The following is a 19,144-nucleotide window of genomic DNA, read 5'->3' on the forward strand; positions in this document are numbered from 1 at the left end:
TGGACGGCTCAGAATTGCGTTTTTCCACTTCCTACGCCCTCTACAAGATCAATTAAATCATTTTTTTTTGGCCATGTCGTTTTTCGCGATTATCTCGGCAACTATGAGAGTTAGAGCCTTAAAACCTATTCCATTCGATTCCTAAGGAAATTTGGGTTCCCTATCAGCAAATGGACCGCGCAGAACTGCGTTTTTTCACTTCCGACACCCTGTACAAGATGAATTAAATTATTTTTTTTTGGCCAGTTCGTTTTTCGCTATTATCTCGGAAACTATGAGAGATAGAGCCTTAAAACCTATTCCATTTGATTCCAGTCCCGAAATTGTTTGTACGTTGCTCAATTCTTATGCACTGCGAGTTGTTGACTTTGTACTCTAATGAGAATAGAAGGAAGAGAGATCAGACATTTGTACCAACACCTACACGTCACTAAACACCAATAAAATTCAGAAAAACGTTTGTACCATTTTTCTGAATAATCTATGACTGTTTCTGAAGCTCTCAATGGTTTGTACTTGGTCTCATTATCATGTACAGTAAATTGTTCCGTTTGTACTGCGATGGGAGTGGAAGTACGGAAGATGAGACGTTTGTACCCACATCAAAACTTCACGAACTACATATGGAATCCATTACGATGATTTTACGGTTGATAAAAATGGAATCAGGTGATTTGATGAGAATAATAATAATAATAATAATAATGAATAATTTTCGTTGGTACCAACGAGTACTAACGATTTAGAAGCTATCTGTATGTTTTCCTGACGTCCTTCATACATTTACGATTTTTTGAAGCGGGTAAAGTATTGAAGGGGTTGATAAATGAAATGGAAAAATATAGTACATACAAGTACTATCCATGCTGAATCCTTGCTCATGAAAATTTTTTCCGTACCTTCATTTCCGATGCTGCACGATTTTTCCCGCACCCCTTACGTCTAGGGATGCGGGGTACAAACGAAAATGAATGTGGTACATTTAGGTACTCACTGAGTACAATCGATACTATAAGAAAAAAAATCAATTTATCAAACTTCGACTCCAAGTTCACACAGCGGACTTCAAACATTTCAATTTCATAAACAAAGTTAATGTTTCTCCTCTAAATAAAGAATATTTTTATTTCTGGATCTTTTGCTTTTTCTAAATGATCAAGTTAGTCATCTTTTCAAATGAAAATAAACTTCTTATTCAGATCCTTAAAAAAAACAGGATATTTATTCTTGTTGAAGAAATCATGACATCAAACTCTTCAATTTCATAAATAAAAATAATTATCCTCGTCCGAACAACGAAAATTTTCATTTATAATTTTTTTCTTCCTCCAAATGATCAAGGTTGTTCGTCTTTCCAAATTAAAATAAACGTTTCTTCCAGATCGTGTTCGAAAAAATTGGAGTCCCTCAACTCATCCGGCAAATTAGAATTAAAAAAGAGTAAGAAAAGCACACGAAACTCTGCACGAGCTCCGAAGAGTCAAGTGAGTGAGGAAAATCCCGAGGACGAGTCCCAAAAAAACCCGAAGAAGAAGCGAATTCGATTCAAACGTCAAAAAGCCTATCAAAATCCTCCTGAGGACCAGCAGTCAGCTGTTCCCAACGAGCCCGCGGACTCTCTGAGGCTGTTTGGAGTTGGGAAACTGCCGAAGCCCCAGCAGAAAGCCAAACCCGACCCCAAGAAGAAGTTTCGAAGGAGTGGAATCGTGGCAACAGCCACGATCCACGTGTCGAAGATAAAAAACAAGGCGATTGTTGAGAATTTCAGTGACAGCTCGAGCTCGGAGGACGCTCCAACGACCACCAGCACTCGCCCTCGCACGAATAAGAAGAAGAAGAAGCCCTCATTGCCCAAGAAACGAGCATTAAGTGCTAATTTTTTACTCAGTGATAAATCGTAAATCGAGTTGATAGAATTTTGTTGATATTTATGGAATAAAAACGCACTGCCGCTGTTGCTAATGTTTAACAATGCAAATCACGAATAAATTCATTGAGACTAAGAACATGTGAGGGGATTGATTCTGGAGATATGTTATTTGCAATAACTATTTCATTTTTTTGTTTTTGAATTCTCCAATCGTTAATTTATCAATTATTCAGCAATCAGAATTAAAGCTTGATGATTAGTTTCGTTATTGGAATGTTCAATCGAATAAAAAAAAATTGACTGAATGATGAAATGAAAAAACTTCAAGGGATTTCCATCCATTATTTAAATAAAACTACTCACGTGCTATTTCTAATATTTGATAGCTTCGAAGTAAAAATTCCATATTCATTCAAAAAAATCAGCTAAGCATTATTATTTTTCAGCTTCAAAATGAGGTCTGATTTATTCAAATCGTATCACTCAGTCAGAAGATATTAACGATAGAAGAAGATCCATTCAATTTACTTCATAAAAGAAAACATCACCCCCAAAGCCAAAAAAAATTCACTGCTAAAAACTCCTTTCTCCTCTCCTCGCTAAACTCATCACCAAGATCTCGATAAAAAAAACCACTAACAAATATAAACAAACCGTCGTAAATCTACCATCTGCAGCTGCATAGATCCAAATCCCAATAAATCAGATGACATCCCGGTGTCAACATAACCTCCCTAATTGTCCCCACAAAATCCTTCCAAAAACCCCATCCCAAAAATTAAAAAAAGATAGTTTAGCTGGAAAAACTTCCTCTTTCCTCTCCTCTACAAAATCTCCTCGATAAAAAAGCCACAAGCAAATATAAAAAAACCGTACTAAATTTTCTATCTGCAGCTAGTTTCAAATCCAACAAATCAGATGACATTCCGGTGTCAACATAACCTCCCCCATTGTCTCCACAAACCCCCCAAAAAGCCCTGCCCCAAACACCAAAAAAAATCACTCACCTCGAAAAGCTCGCTCTCTCCTCTTCGCTCCGCGCAAACGAAACGCCAAAACCCCTCAATAAAAAACCCCACACAAATATAAACAAACCAGAGTGAGGGGGGTCGTTTGTACCGTTTGTAGACCTAACACTCCCCTTTCGCACTCCCACAGTTCTGAACATTGCAATATGCGCAGTCCCTGCGCGCACTCCACTGTTCCCACCCCGCAAAATCCCCAGCGCACTCGCGCCACTCGTCACCCAAAAATTCCCCTAGACCCATCAAAAATCCACAGCGACGGTTTTTTCTGGTTTTTTAGACGGCAACAATGATGGCGGACTGTGGGAAAGAAGCACGGGTAGTGGTAAAGTGGTGTTGAAGTAGTAAATGAGTAGTATTCATTTCGCATAGTCCTCGTACGGGTGTTTTCAATTAATTTCGCCATTAAAATTCCCATCGGGTGTCTCCCAACACACCCTCAAAAAAAAATGACCCCATAACGTGCGTGACTCCCAATTACCGTGCAACCATCTACAACAATAATAAAATACAATAAATAATAACAACAGTAATGGAAATAGGGAAGCAATAGGGTAGTAGAGACAACTGGCCAGACGAGAACAATGAGATTGATTGAATAATGGTCACGTCTCGATAATCATTTTTCTTTCATCATCAGGAATAAAATTTAATGAGGGGTGCAGAGGGTGGGGATATCAGGTTGTGCTCGAGGGGAGGCTGACACTGGTTACGACAGTGAAATAATTCCGGGTAACAGGGGGTACGTTATAAAAAGGGCAATAGGATCACGATGAGCGAGTGTGTTAACCCTATTGACGATTACTCGTCGACACTGACAACTACTGTTACAACAAATACGTCTGTGACAAAGTCAGATACGGACGGAACAAAGTCGGTTAAGACGTCCTTGGGTAATTGTTGTAATGATAATAATGATTTATTGATGAGTAAATCATTGAGAAGTGGTAGACACAAGTATGTCATCATCGATGGTAAAAGAATACGGAGTGCGTTGGCTGGAAGGGCCAGGAAGGAGGGCAGAAGGGTCTGTTTTCCGGACAACGACAAGGATCTCGTCACTGGTTACCTCGAGCCAGCCAATCCCTGGGAGCATGGTAAGTTTTGTTTTATCATTTTCAAGATATTTTTCTCATTTTTTTTTGCGACATCATCTCTGTCATCTCATCACTCAGAATGTGACTGTATTGTGACTGATTATATCAATTGTTCATTTTTCTAAAATGTATTGTCGATTGTTAATGTAAATCGAGGCGATATTTTAATACAAGGATATCCTTGGTGTTGATAATGAGGGAATCCTTATCGTGTACACATGCAAACTGGGTTTGATACTTTTTTATAGACCATCCGAGTCAGTCAACAGAATGTCCTAAAGATTTCACAATCAGAACTGTATACTAATTTTAAGTGCAACGGTATGTTAAGAATTACCCCTGTGGTGTTGTAATCGTAGGAGAAAAAACCAGTGCTCAGAGAAAGAAATATTGTATTGAATACAATTGTTTTGGTATTGACTCCGTTTTTTTTGCAAACTCTTACTTTTTTTTTGTGTTTTTTCCCTCTTCGTGATTATTATGATGCATCAGTGTGATTAAAGGAAATTACAGACTAAACATAATGAGTTTCTTTCGTACTTGTTTGGAGAATAATTCACATGATAAAGAGATGAAGAATCATTTATTTATTAATTTTTTTATTTAAAATTCCTGACCTTCCTTATCGATGATCTCGAACTAAGAACTGTACATGAAGAATATAATCACCACTGAGTCACGATATACAAACTGGACTTGATTAATTTCCAGTCTTATGTGTTACTGTATGATGTATTCATTCGTTGGAGATATTATTAATATTAGTACTGAATAAACAATTGTAATGTGCATCGTACAACAATAAAATGAAATATACGACTTTTGGCCGACATTAAGTGCTGTATTTTCATGTCTATCCCATTAATCATCCAGTATCCACCCGTCATTCACTCTCATTACTCTATTAAGATGGCAAAAAGGGGAAAAAATAAAGAGATAAAGAGGAGCCTAACCGAGTAAATAATACATGTAACAATAATTTCAAATAAAATCATAACTTAATCATGGATTATGTTGATCTACTTGCATATGTACCATAAATTTTTGCACAGCTGAGGATGTAAGCCGGGACATATTGCTATCATCATACAAAGAATCATGTGAGCGTCATTGCGCGGAACCTCTTAAAAAAGTCTTAGATCAGCTCGAGGTAATATCTACAATTACAAAAATCCCATCCACCCTCCTTCCCCCCCGCCAGTAAAAGTCAGGCTAATAATGCGAGGCAAATTGTCTCCTAATGATTTTCCACCAGGAGTTAGATATTTGTAACGGTCGGTGTGACGACTTCAGCCTGAAGGACGAGTCACTCGAGAAGAAACACTGCGAGCCACTGGAGGAGCTATTCAAGAGGATACAATTTCGTAAAATTGATCTTGAACATTCGGGCCTCACTGATGAGAGCGCTGAGACATTGTTCGATATGATTGAGTACTACGAGTCAGCTAAACACGTCAATATCTCGAGCAATGGTAATATAGGTACGCGTGGCTGGCAGGCGTGTGGACAAATGATTAAGAAAACCCTGTGCCTTGAGCAGTTGGATGCTAAGAGCATTGTACTGACACAACAGCACATGAATATTCTCAGGCGACCGCTGCAATTGGTCTCGCACTTGCAAATATTGAAAGTTGAGAATTGCGGCCTCGCCGGACGGGCTTTTGTTATACTCGGTAATGGGCCAAAAGAATTTTTTCTCCAAAGGAATGCTGTCAATATCGTGTGGATGAATGAGGGCTAATGTTTTGCTTGTTTTGTCTGCAGTTGCTGCGTTGAAAACTAATACTGGACTGAAAGAATTGTACTTGGCTGATAATAATCTTACACAGGATGATGCGATACAAATGGGATCGCTGCTGAGGATCAATAATTGTCTGCAGCTGCTGGACATCAGTAACAATAATATTAAGGACGAGGGTGTTCACAATATTTTGGACGGCCTCGTATCGCAGTCGGGTGAGAGTGGAAGCACTCGCGGGCTCAAGATACTTATACTGTGGAACAATCATCTGTCGAAAATTTGTTCTGAGTACTTCGCTGAAACGATTGTACGTTTGGAAATTGGGCTAGTGATGGGGAATTGTTTTACTGATGGGGTTAAGGATTATTTGTTTTTCAGGCACAATCGAAAAGCCTCGAGACCCTCAATATTGGCCACAATGGGTTGAGCGATGATTTTCTGGATATCTGCAAGGACGCTTTAAAGCATAACACAGTATTACTTCAACTTGGGGTTCAGGCTACTGGTCTGATGAACAAAGGGATTATGGCGCTGGCTGAGGTCGTGGGGAAAAATGAGAGCCTACAGAGGATAGACCTCAGGGACAATCACATTCAGCTTACAGGCTTGACATTCCTGTGCTTGGCTATGAAGAGAAATGTTACTATCACGCAAATTGATCTGGATGACACGACCTGGAGCAAAGCGGTAATTATTCTTTTGTGTTTAGGGAATTGAAAAAATATTCATTAAACGATACGCGGGGATGAACTCTAGCCGTTTGCGTGCCAGACAAGTAACTATTTAATACATCAGCGGGGATGCGAAAATAAGGTAATTTCATGAAAAAGAGATAGCCTGGTTTCATGGTGACAAGACGTCGAGTGCATTGCCAAGTCTATGAGCAATGGATTTAAATCGACATGAGGAGTCACGCACGAAAAATATCTGTTGGAAAAATCAGTAGAATTTCATCAGTTTTTTATTGACACGTTTTCTGTAGGAATTCGTCAACATGAATTTTTCAAATTTTTTCCACTTCATTTTTCTTGTTTTTTTATTGAAAGAATGAATCAAGAAAATTTGGAAAATTTAAGCTGGGGAATTCCTATTTAAAAGACATGCTTGACATGATATTAGGATGTTGACAAGACTTCGCAATTTTTTTCTAATAGAAAGTTCAACAGAAATTGAATTAAATTTTTATTGAATTCGCTAGGTTTTTCTATGAAATTTATTCGTAAATGATTGAAAATATGAATTGTTAACAAATATGACAAAATTTTATGACCAAAAAATCTATGACTGCCACTTTACGATAAGCTAATTAGTTTACAATGGCCGTGAAAAGTGTGACCGAAATTCTGACATTCAAAAGTTGACGTCACATGACGGTAATGTTTTTCTGACCTGACGCATGTCGAAACGTAACGTCATATTGCATTCCTGCACCACACCCCAAAAAAATATTAAACGACAGCAATTCTCTGGGAACGAACCCCAGTCGTTAGCGTGCCAGATAGGTAACTATCCAATAAACCACGCCAGGGATAAAAAAATGACATGATTACGACCAAAAAAATCATGACTATCAAAACTTGACGTCACCCGACCGTAATATTTTTCCGACCTGACGCATTTCGAAACAACCTCATTTCGCATCCCCGTCCACGACCCAAGGCAGCTACTAACCCCCTGGAATTGCTTTCAGCCATCGATGATGGAGACCTACCTGGCAATAGTCTCCGAAATCCGGGGTTACTGCACTCGTAACGACGAGCCCATCTCCACAGACTCAAGTACAGAGGAATCAGGTAGTCCCCAACACCGTAGTCGTCTGTCAAGCGTTAACTCCCGTAAAATATCGTTGACATGTCAGACACTGCCACGTTCACCCACAGTCATAACTGGTACCGGTGATACGAACATTAGAACACCAATGCTCGAGCCAAAACGTACAACTGGTGGTCGTCTGCGTTCCCCAGCACCATCACCAATTCCCTCGCCGGTTGCCAGCCCAATCCCCAGTCCCTCGCGAAGTCGTTTCGTCGTATCACGCGTCTCCGAGGCATCACTAAGCTCCACTAACTCCTCAGCCTCATCATCACCGATAACACCCCCATCCTTAGCCTCATCACCGACGTGTTTTTTTCCGGCAACAAGTAGTGGCTCGTCCTCGCGCTTCCGCGTTACAGTCGTTGAGTCCAACGTGCCACCGAGTCCAACGATTAAAAACGTCGTATCAACGAGTGCCAATGTAACAATTGGCTTTAATTACCGGGTAGACATGCCCGACCGAGTCGATTCCGACGACTCCGACAGTGTCTTCAGATCCGAGGAGGAGGACTCGAGACGTGGAAGTGAATCGAGCGTCGATGCCGACTCGGAAGAGAGAATCAGAACCCCGGATTCTGGTACTGTCTTCGACGTCGACACCACCATCACCACCTCCACGCAATTCCTCTCCATCTCAAACTCCTCAGACGAGGAGCCACCAAAACCCGATGATCTCGTGTCTAAACACAATTTACCAGTTATTGCCAGCCCAGATGATTCGCCTACAGCTCCCCCCGATGATCCCCAGGAGTCGAGTGTAAATAAAACTTTAACTCAAGCATTAGAACCTCTGGTGTCGCACAGTAGAGAACCAGATGAACCAAAGATAACTGATGTACCTAAACAATCGAGCTTGGAGAGACTACTCGGCCTCTTCCAGAACCCTGGAACACTGTTCACTGGTGCATTCGCGGAGAGAGCGGAGGTGCCGATGAAGAATTCCCTTCAGGGCAGTGTCAACAGTATGATGGCCCTTGGGGACAAGTTCCATCAGTACCTGAGGGACAGCACGCGTCAGCCCCTGCAGAGGTCCGTCTCGGACGCCTCGAAGTCAGTCACTCCGAAGAGCGATCCTGTCAAGTCACTGAGTATCGATCAACTGCTGAGTGCCGAGTCGATGAGTCATTGTGTCAAGCCGCAGGAGTCTGTTGACGAGACTCAGGAGGTCGCGAGAAGGCTGTCGGGGGTTCAGGAGGACGACAACGAGCTCGATAATCCTAGAGTAGGTGCGTCCCCTCCGGGCGATGATGCACAACACTTGATAGATCATTCGATCGATTTAGTAGATTATGGTAACGGCGATACTAGCGTACCTGTGGTGTACAAATCGGAATACTCGATTATGATAGGCGATTGTGAGGGTGTCATTGGGGATAGTGTGAGTGGTGGGCTCCAAACAATATGTGATAATGGCACGGATGACAGTATTAACAGTTGTATATTAAGAGACACTATCGTATTTCCAATTGGTGGCGGGGGGAGGGATCCAACACTTGCGGACGATGTACATAATTTAGGGGGTGGTGAGGACAATGAATGCAAAGATACTAGTGATTGTAAGTTAATTGGGGAGGGGGTCAGCAAGGATGACGGGGAATGCGAAAGTTTACCGGTTAAGGATTGTTTTAATGATAATTTTAATGAGAATGGGAGTGGGAATGGGAGGTCTGCGGAGGAGGATGTCGAGGATGTACTGGCGTCCATTCTCAGTGGGGTAATGCTGCTGGTGGACGACAGTGCCAATTTGGCCACTGTGACGGTTTGTCCAGATCACAGTCGTAAAACAGATGTTTTGAGTACAAGTATCGAGGATAGTGTTTGTGAGGGTAATATTGTATTGAAAGTATCGAATGTTGTGCCGACTCTTGCCGATGATTTGATCAGTGACGGCGGCCAAAATTTCGGGTCAAGATCGTTGAGTTTTGTTGAAGAATTGGATAATCCTCAGACATCTAGGTCGCCCACCAATTTATTCATCGATAAGTCGATAAATGTTCATAGGAACAGCCAAGACTCGGGGATTGAGGAGGCCAATGTATCCGTATCGGATGACAATTTGGAGACATCGCCGCAGATTAGAGACAGCTTTCAGGAGAGTCTTGACTCGGGTATTGATTCCGAATGCTCATCTGTGTGCACTAGAGTTGAGAATGCACTGACTTTCAAGGATTCTGAGGATAAGTTTTACGACATTCCAGAGATCAATGACCAATCCCAGAGCATCAGTCAAAGTATTATGATAAAAGCCAGTGTTTTTGTTAATAATGGTGAGGAACACGAGGAAATTATACAGACTGATACGCAGATGATTGGCGACACTGATATGACGATCATTGGAGCTAAATTAAGCCATGAGGAACAGATGGTCAGCAGTAGCACGAGGTGAGTTGAATAATAAAAAAAAACAAAACATGAAATTTGACCTTGGGAGAGTTGGCTGCTTCGCTTTGGTATTTATTTATCAGCTTGTAGAGTACTTTTTGCTGCATTTTGCTTTGTATGGTGTGGAGTTACGGAAGGATTTCGTATTGAGAAAGATAACGGTCGACGAATTCGGGATACGATTGCATTTTATCAGCGGGCTATTCGGGTGATCCTTGAACAATTCAGTAATTTATTAGTTATCATCCTGGCATTATTTAATATATCATTTGTCCTATTGTCCCCTTGACTTCTTTGACTAATTCAAGTATCGAGTAATACAAAATCTTTCCAATTTGGGGAGAGGGGGATTGAATGGGCCTTCATTAAAAGGAAAACGGACAAGTCTTTAAACAAGTCTTGCTCGGGCCAAAAAAAGAAATGGTCTGATTGGTATTTGAAAGGCTCAGACATGAATGATTGCTCTGCGTTAGACAACAGCGAAATATTTGGCGCGAGGGGCGGATCATTCACACGAGACAAGATTGCTATCATATCTTCATTATTATTTTATTTAGGGATATCCGAGTACTTGGCTATTTTTTCCCTGTGAGATGCTTTTCTACTTTTGTAGTTGAACATCGGAGCTTTCTTTTGAGCCGCATTTTACCCCAAGTTTCCGGACGTTTTACAATGGTTTTATTATTTATTTAAACTTTGCAGGTCAATTTGAAAATCATTTTTTATAAATAAAAGTTATTTTATTTCTCATTTTTGCGAGAAAGGCTGGTTTATCAATCCGTGATGCATTTTTTATAAATGATTTATAAACAATCAATTTTACACCATAAAAATCATTTGTTCGGAATCGTAACAAATTTAGTCATATCCAGAATTTTACCAGAAACCGATTTCATGCCTAAAAAAAAAGTTTCCGAAAGTTTAAAAACAATTTCAATTATTTATTTAGAAACAAAGAAATTTTTTCAAACTGTCCTTACGATCTATTTTTTCAACAGAAATTATTCATCTCAGGACAGTCTTCTAATCATCAGCATTAGATTTTATTTTTCTGGCCATTTTCAATTAGCGATTTTTTGGTTCAAACGAGACTTATTTGGGAATATTTATTTTTCTCAGTGTTCTGTGATCGTTGATAAGTCGAGATTGGCTGAAATTGACCAATTTTTTAATCTCATTTTGCAGGTTTTTTAAGCTTCAAAATGAGACTTGACTCGTTCAAATTGTGTCATTTAGTCAGGAGATGTTTTAAAATGATTTAAGAAGGTTCATTGTATCTTGCCCTTCCCTTCTTCATTCTCGGCTTGTAGTTGTTACGGGGATTGATGTTTTTGGGGCTTTTCCAGTGTCGAGTGAGGAAGAGGAAGAGGAAGAGGAAGTCGAGGTGATGTATAACGAGGAGCAAGGGGAAACAACAAAGCCCAAGGAAATACAACTGCGTAGGGGATATGAATACCAAGTATCCGAGGATTTGGAGGAGTTAGCGAGACAACTCGAGCCTAAGTATCAACGCTACGCAAAGTGGCGGATCTGACCGGCCAGGGTCCAATAATTTCTCAATTTCCGTGTTAATTGACCATTAATACTGCTCACATTTCTTTTAAATATTGACATGATGAGGGATACTTTCAGTCATTAGCAGGTGAAATAAAATAATAAAAAAACAAGAGAAACAAGTAATGATCAACGACTTAAAATTAATAACACAACAGTCTTGTCATAAATGCATTTTCGATGATAAAGTCGTTGATGATTAAACTATAAATAATGTACTCTTAATAATACATTGTTTAACTAGTACCTATTACCTATAAAATGTACAAAGAAACGATGAACAAAAATAATGTGGTTTTTGATGTTTAGAATTTTATTTAGATGAGAATGTACAACGAGAGGTCCGAGGGACTCGTGCATGAATTGTAAATGACATAATACATAATGTAAATATAGTTATCTTCTCTTTATTGAAATACATTCTTTATATTCTTTATGTATCTTTGAACAATTGATACATATGGGATTATCTTATGCATGAAATTTCATGGAAAATCCTGGAGAATTCTATAGAAATTTCCATTCAATTTCTTTTGAAAATTATATTTTTGACCCATTTTATTGAAGAATGCCACAGCTTCATTTGATTTCATTTTTCTATACCACTGTTTTTATTGTGACATTTTCTATAGAAATTCGGTGATATGATTTTTCACTGAATTTTTTTTCTTTTCATAAAAAATATATCAAAGAAAATAACTAAAAAAAATTGAGTCAAAAAATTTATATAGAAAATATTCTATAGCATTTTACAGAATTCTATAGAGTATTTTCTGTGGAAGTTCTTCGGCGTAAATAAAAAGAGAAATAATGAAATGAAAAACTGAGAATATTTAAGCCGAAAATTCTTTAGGGAAAATATTCTATAGTATTCTATAGAATATCATGGATACTATTCTATAACATTTTAAAGAACGCTATAGAGTGTTTTCTATAGAATACAATAAAACGTAAATGTAAAATAATCTATAGATGATATTCTATAGCGTTCTACAGAATTCTATAGAATATTTTCTATAGAAGTTCGTCAGCTTAAATAAAAGTAGAAGTAAATGTAATGAAAAAAATTGTCGAGGAATTTTTATAGAAAATCTATAGCATTCTGCAAAACGCTATAGAATATTTTCCATTCAACATTTTTATTGAAAAAAAAACGCAGTAACAGCGGAACTTTCAAATAGAATCATCCAAAAACTAATAGAAATTTCAATCAAAATCTAATGGAATTTTCTAGCGAATTCACTAGGTTTTTCTATAAATTTTTTCGTATGCTAAAAGCAAATCATTGGGATGAAATCACATAATTCATAAATAGAAACGAAATACAATCTGTTTAACGAGATAATTACATTGCCACGGGTCTGAGGGTGCATCACAAATACGAAGAGAACATTAAAGTGTCATAATAAATAAATACTACACACCTAGGATTTCAGTAGAAAGAGAAATTGAAGAATAGCGAATGAGGATTAGATTCAGTTTATTGAACAGGGGTCAACATGCAGTGAATTTAAGCCACACTAAGCTTATTTGCCATTTCCGTATTTCAATATATGTATATACTAACGCATATGTACTTCGTGTGACTGCAGCAAACAGTTTCGCAGCTTAAAAAAAATAATAAATTGATGAATAAATGACAGGGGGTGTGGAACCTCTCGTGTACATATTATTTTTTCAGTATTCTGTTGATAATGTTTAATAGAGTTTATACATGTTATTAACGTATGTCAGAGTGATTTATTTGTAAATAAATTCGATTAACAAAACGAGTCGACGATCTTTATAATTTTCAAATGCCGGAATATGTGCAAAAATGTTAGTGAATTTGGAAGTAATGTTTCGTTTTTTATTTGTATCAACTTTATTTTTGTGTATTCAATTTTTTTTTGATGAATTTGATAATGCGAATTGATGAATTGAAAGTACTTATGTAATTTTTATTTTTGAAAAATGTCGATTATGCAGTTTTATTGCACCGTATGACACATTGAGTGAATTTTTTCGTACGAAATAAAGTATATTTTTTATTACCGAAATTTTAATGCCACTGGAGAGGGAAATACTCTGTTAGGTTATTGGATAAACAAAACTTTTAGTGTCAATCAGATGTATTTGTACATTCACTAATCACCCCGGATGATAAAGCAACCACGGATCTCCTTCTCGTTGAATGATTATTGTAGTAGACTAAATGATTGAAACCCCTTGTTTTGCTGAGAAAAGAGAAATTGAGGAGACGAGGGTGTGAAAGTATTACAGGACTTAATCAATAATAAATCCTAGGATTAGGAATTAAAAATCTGGAAAATACACGATTGTCGCCGCACCTTACGGAAAACCCCGAAATTTTTATTTACCCGAAAGGAATTCAGATTGACAAAGAGAAACAATAAATAATGAGTAATGACAATGTGTTTGTGGAATTTTTTATTTATTATACACCCAATTTAAACCTAGATAAAAATTAAAATTTTATGATTTTTAAGAAAAGAAATTTTTTTTAAATTAAGATTTCACTGAAAATAATAATGAAATTCCAAATTTTTTAGCTAGAAAAAAACAATTTTCCTAATTTACTTGAATTTTGAATGAAAATACGAATATTCAGTACCAAATTAATGTTTACTTGATTTTCCCTAATTTCTATTCATTTTAATGGAATAATTGAACTGGAATTGAAAATTTTCATTAATTTTTCATAAACTTTCGTATTCCTACTGACAAAATTCCTTGAAATTTCGATAAAAAAATTGAAAAAAATTTTTTAAAAATTCTCAATCTCTTTTAATAAAAAATGATCTGAACTAATCAAATGTCCGTTGAATTTAATTGGATTTCCCTGAAAATTCAATGAAATTCCAAATTTTTTAGCACCACAAAGACAAGAATTTCCGAATTTACTTGAATTTTCAATGAAAATATGAATATTCAGTACCAAATTACTGTTTCCCTAATTTCTATTGATTTCAACGGCACAATTGACTTGAAATCCACAGTTTCCATTGATTTTCCATAAAATCTCGAATTTCCAGAGCCGAAATTCCTTAAAACTTCATTCAAAAAAAAAATTTATTTTTCAATCTTTCAAAAAAGAAAACCGCATCTGAACCAATCAACTGTCCGCGCAATTCCCCGTTAATCCTCGAAAAAAAAATGTATCTTGGCTCCGTGCCAAGTATCAAAAACACAATGAATCGAGAATGGGCTAGAGTACGAGAAACGGAAATAAATACCCGGAGCGCAGCCGCCGGACAATAATTCACCCCGCTAAACCCGTCGGGCAACATCGTCACCACTCGGCTCCATGGAGGGTGGATATTTTTTTTATACCCAAGGGGAGGATGAGCTTCACCCAGTGAACTAGCAACCTCCAGTTAGTTGCCTACCTCCCATGATCGCGCAAGCGGCCCAACGTAGTCGTAGCACTACGCGTCGCAAAGAATACAAGTAACAACAGGGACTATGCCTCTCCACCCCCGCTGTATTATCTCGATATAGTGTTGTTTGACCTCGCCGGATTTACACTACTGGGTATGTACAATTTTTTAAATGTTAATAATTCGATAATCAATAACAATCGGTCGCCCACACGAATAAAAAAATAAAACCCGTCGAGATAGTGATTTCCTGGTGCCACTGGAAAGCCCGGAAAATTTTCCTCGGGATGAAAAAGCCACCCGTTGTGCCCCACTAGCTATAAATTTCGTGAGATAAAAAAACTGCTGAATTTGAAAACCGCAGGAACGAAAAAAAAAAATTCCGGACTAAATGCTCAACCCACGAGAATTTTTTTCTCTCTCCCACCATTACTTATTCCATTAGTCTAAAATATCCCGAGAGTTTTAATCTCCCCGGCTCCATCCCCGATAAAAATCCAGCGGAATATCTCCCACTGAATGAAACATTGTTGAATACGCGTGGGATTAATCATACATTTGAGGAGTAAGTCGTAATGAATTTTAACGGATCAATTGAAACCTGGGGATTTCGAGAACAACTGTTTCCGGGAATAGAATTTTCACCGATAAATTGATAATGGTAGAACACGACTTGATGACTGCTCTTCAATTTATTATTAGATTTTACCCCCTCCCCCAGTGTAGTTCGGTAGATTAAGTGGAAAGAGTTGAAATGCACTTGAAACGCGCGGCAAATCAAATACGATAATATCTCACGTATTTCATGCTGCACTTGACATTGAGTGGATCTTCTAGTGGTTGTTAAAATGACTCCAAAAAAGGAAGAGTGATAATTGATATGAAAATATTCAATTCAGGGAGTAACTGTTGAATATACAAGCGCCAGTGGGTGGAGGGTGGAAAAAAAATACTTTGATATAATTAAATCGGCGATCAAGGTTTTTTCTTTTGTAAGTTGAAACGCTTGTTTCGCTAACGTAAATGTTGTCGCTGGGTAAATTCAGTGGAGGAGATGTTACTTGGTGCATTGTACCATCTCAAGTACAGCAAAAAAATCATGGCCTTGTGCGGAAATTGCAGTAGCCGTCGTGGATTTTGAGACATTCAATCCTATTTTGCTCGTTTCGCTCATTTTGTTTTATAAAATGTATGTGGAAACATTTGCCATCCTTTCTGGTTTTTAAAAATTCAATATGAATATAATTATGAGCAAGTTTAACGCGTCTAGTGTTCATTTCGCTTACTCTGCTCGTTTCGTTCACCTCGTGCATTTAATTAGTAAATATATATCTCGGAAAATTTCGCTATTCGTCCGAGATTTTCTGATGTTTAATAAACGGTAAAATATGAGTAAATTCAATACGTCATCCGCTCGTTTTGCTCATTTCGCTCATTAAAAAAATAAAATGTATGAAAACAGATGGCAAAATTTTGCCATCTTTCCTGGATTTCTTCATATTTGATCAGAATATGAATATGAGAGAGTTTAAATCGTCTACTGCTCATTTCGCTCGCTCTGCTCGTTTGCGCTCACCTTCCACAATTAATTACGAAATATATATCTCGGAAAATTCAGCCATTCGTCAGGAATTTTCTGATGATCAAAAACATCAAAACACGAGCAAGTTCAATAAATCATGAGCTCGTTTTGCTCATTCTGCTCGTTTAGCTCAATTTTTCTCCCCGAAAAAACGATGAGAATGTTCACCGTGAAAATTTATCTTGAATGTTTGAAAATAATTCACTCGTTTTATTATTTTACCCAGATTTAACTAATTTCGCTCATTTCGCTCTGTGAGAATTCGCATCCAAAAATCTCAATACTTGCTTCAGATTTCGACGCAGCCAGAGACAAACCAAAACATGATTGAAAATTATTTTTTCGCACTACCAAAAATGCATAAATAAAAAATTGTCTCAATTTCGCAATGTTTATTTAAAAAAACACTCGTGTGAAGTGATATCATGTAGTTTTTCCACTTCGCAACAGCTGCATAATTTTCCAAGAAATAAAATAGAATACGAGACTAGAGCAACATCTATACAGGGGTATAGAGTCACATGCTGTGACCATCCCAGAATTGAAAAAAACACATGTAGAAGATTAGAATGTGTGGGAATAAGTCATAGCGATAGAATGAGGAAAAGGGCGGTCTTTGTACAGACCAGTGTACAGACTGGTATTAGTGTACAGTAAAACGAGGGAATAAACGTTGCGGTTAGACTCGTGTGCGACTCAGCGCAACGAACGCGACACAATAATCAGTTGTGCACGAGAGTTTTAACGTGCCGAGGCGTCGTTCTCCTCTTAATGGGACCCCAACAATCACTGGGAGGAAAATATAATTTTTTTTTTAGAGTAACGAAGAAAATCGGAATAAAAGGTTCTTTCAAAACTCCGCAGATACTCGGGGCGGCGGAATAGCGTGCGCCTAGACTACTCGTAATACATTGCTTTTTCATAAAGTAACTAGTACCGCTGAATTAAATGCTATTACTGTCGGATATATCGTGAGCAGGAAGGCCTGAAAGTTGTCGGGGTGACGTCACGCTCTTTCTTTTCTCTCATGAGTGGGTTTTTTTTTCGGCCGTTTTCGCTTCTACGGGTGAATTGTGCGGGTCTTGTGAATTGAATGAAACACAAGTTGCAGAATTTATGAGGGGAGAGACGTGGTTGCGGGAATAATGGGGGAAACAAAGGAGACACTTGTGATATCTTCGCCTTGATTGTAAGTGTTAATTAATAGCGAGTCCGGAATTTTGGGTTCTGGGGGCGACAGGGCAAGGGGTCAGTAGTAGTGGTCAATAGTTGGGGATATGCCATGAATTGAATTGAAAGAAATAGACGTCATTTCGGCACGGGAGTTTCTGAAGTTAATTTTTTATTTCACTTTGGAATTCGGTTTTTTCTGGGGAATTCTCGTTTTTGTGGAGGGTTTGTCTTGGTTTTTCAGGTACAAAATTGGGGAGGAAGGGGAATTTTGAGGACGTAATGGTGAGGATAGAAACAATCTTCGATAGGTCGATGGAAAATCGATCGCTTCGGATTTAAAATATCTTATTTTGAAGAATGGATAATGTCTTTCAAAACTAGGCAAGAATAATTTCGCTCACTGCAGTTGGAGAAATAAAATATAATTGAAGGTGAATGTCAAAAAAAAGATTGAAAATTCAGTTCTTGCCTGAAATATTCATTAATTTAAAAAATGGTCAAAATCAAAGAATTGAAGCGTTATTTTTAAGAATGGGTATAACATGAAATAATAATGAAAATATTGATTTAAAAACCAAATTTATGAGGCAAGGGAACTGTTTGCAATTGAAAAAATTGAAGATTAGATTTTTAATCGTGGAACAAGTCTAACATAATTTTTTTTTAGAATTCGATGAAAAATCGATCTTTTGAGGCTAAATGTACCTGCAAATTTACACTCACTTCACTTGTACAGAAAAATCCGATTAAAATTTATTTCAAAACGAAAAATAAAAATTTGGTTCGTGTGTAAAACATTCATAACTAAAAAAAATCGTAAAAATCAAAAGATTAAAACGCTATAAAGAATGGGTATAAGGTACATAATGATAATGAAAATATTTACGATTTAGAAACCAAGTTTATGGGGCAGGAGAAATGTTTACGATTGGAAAAGATGAAGATTAGATTTTTAATTTTATTCACCACAATTGAAAAACAAGCGGGAAATTCCATTTTGCACATCATTTTTTTCTATCGAATGTGATTTGAAGGGACATTGAACCAATTCTTTCAACTCACCATTCAATGAATTCAGAAATTTTTATTTATCGTGGGACAGCCGATTTTCAAAAAATTCGAGAATTCTAAAAATTGATAAATGAATTAAATTTTTCATTTGAAAAAAAAATATATTCCATCGATTCATTAACGAATGCATGATATCACACAAAAAATCTAAAACTTAAATTCGACCGCCTCCAAAGCTTCCATTCGGAAGTGAAAAAGCCTCTCACAATTGAAGAAATGAAATTTAAAAAATATTCTGGAGATCGTAGCGTGGAGATATCCGAGGTCATGACAATTCGGTGGGTAACGAGTGGAGTAAAGGCCTAAGGGCGAACACCAAACGAAAATAGAAAAAGGGTGGAGAGACTACAGGTGGCCAAAGCGCAATGCAATATTGTTGCCGTACAGATACCACAATTCAACAGTGAGAGAGAGAGAGAGAGAGAGAGAGAGAGAGAGAGAGAGAGAGAGAGAG

At 37.6% G+C, this 19,144-nt stretch overlaps 3 protein-coding genes across 8 annotated transcripts in view; all 3 read left to right on the forward strand.

Annotated features, from left to right (window-relative positions):
- Positions 1–1,381: 1,381 nt before the first annotated feature.
- LOC107042317 lies at positions 1,382–1,901 on the forward strand (the record flags this gene model as incomplete). The annotated part of the gene is made up of 1 exon (XM_015263316.1): positions 1,382–1,901. A coding segment is annotated over one exon (520 nt), but the record flags the coding sequence as incomplete, so codon positions are not given.
- Positions 1,902–3,191: 1,290 nt separating this feature from the next.
- On the forward strand, positions 3,192–11,369 carry LOC107042371. Its single transcript, XM_015263406.1, has 7 exons — positions 3,192–3,992; positions 5,045–5,142; positions 5,248–5,665; positions 5,757–6,040; positions 6,112–6,420; positions 7,424–9,930; positions 11,277–11,369. The coding sequence occupies exons 1-7, from the start codon at positions 3,668–3,670 to the stop codon at positions 11,284–11,286; spliced, it is 3,951 nt and encodes a 1,316-aa protein (XP_015118892.1). The 5' UTR covers positions 3,192–3,667; the 3' UTR covers positions 11,287–11,369.
- Positions 11,370–14,836: 3,467 nt separating this feature from the next.
- LOC107042363 (regulator of G-protein signaling 7) overlaps positions 14,837–19,144 on the forward strand; it is an 11,859-nt gene continuing 7,551 nt past the window's right edge. For 3 of the 6 annotated variants that reach the window (XM_015263392.2, XM_015263396.2, XM_015263397.1), the window contains exon 1: positions 14,837–15,018. The gene's annotated coding sequence lies outside the window, so the exon portion shown is untranslated. Of the gene's footprint in view, positions 15,019–17,148; positions 17,636–17,860; positions 18,051–19,144 lie in introns of those variants that run through there. The other 3 variants (XM_015263394.2, XM_015263393.2, XM_015263395.2) reach the window with 3 other exon arrangements.

Source organism: Diachasma alloeum, unplaced genomic scaffold (genome assembly GCF_001412515.2).
Source record: "Diachasma alloeum isolate Michigan unplaced genomic scaffold, Dall2.0 Dall_scaffold_00443, whole genome shotgun sequence".
NCBI lineage: Eukaryota > Metazoa > Arthropoda > Insecta > Hymenoptera > Braconidae > Diachasma > Diachasma alloeum.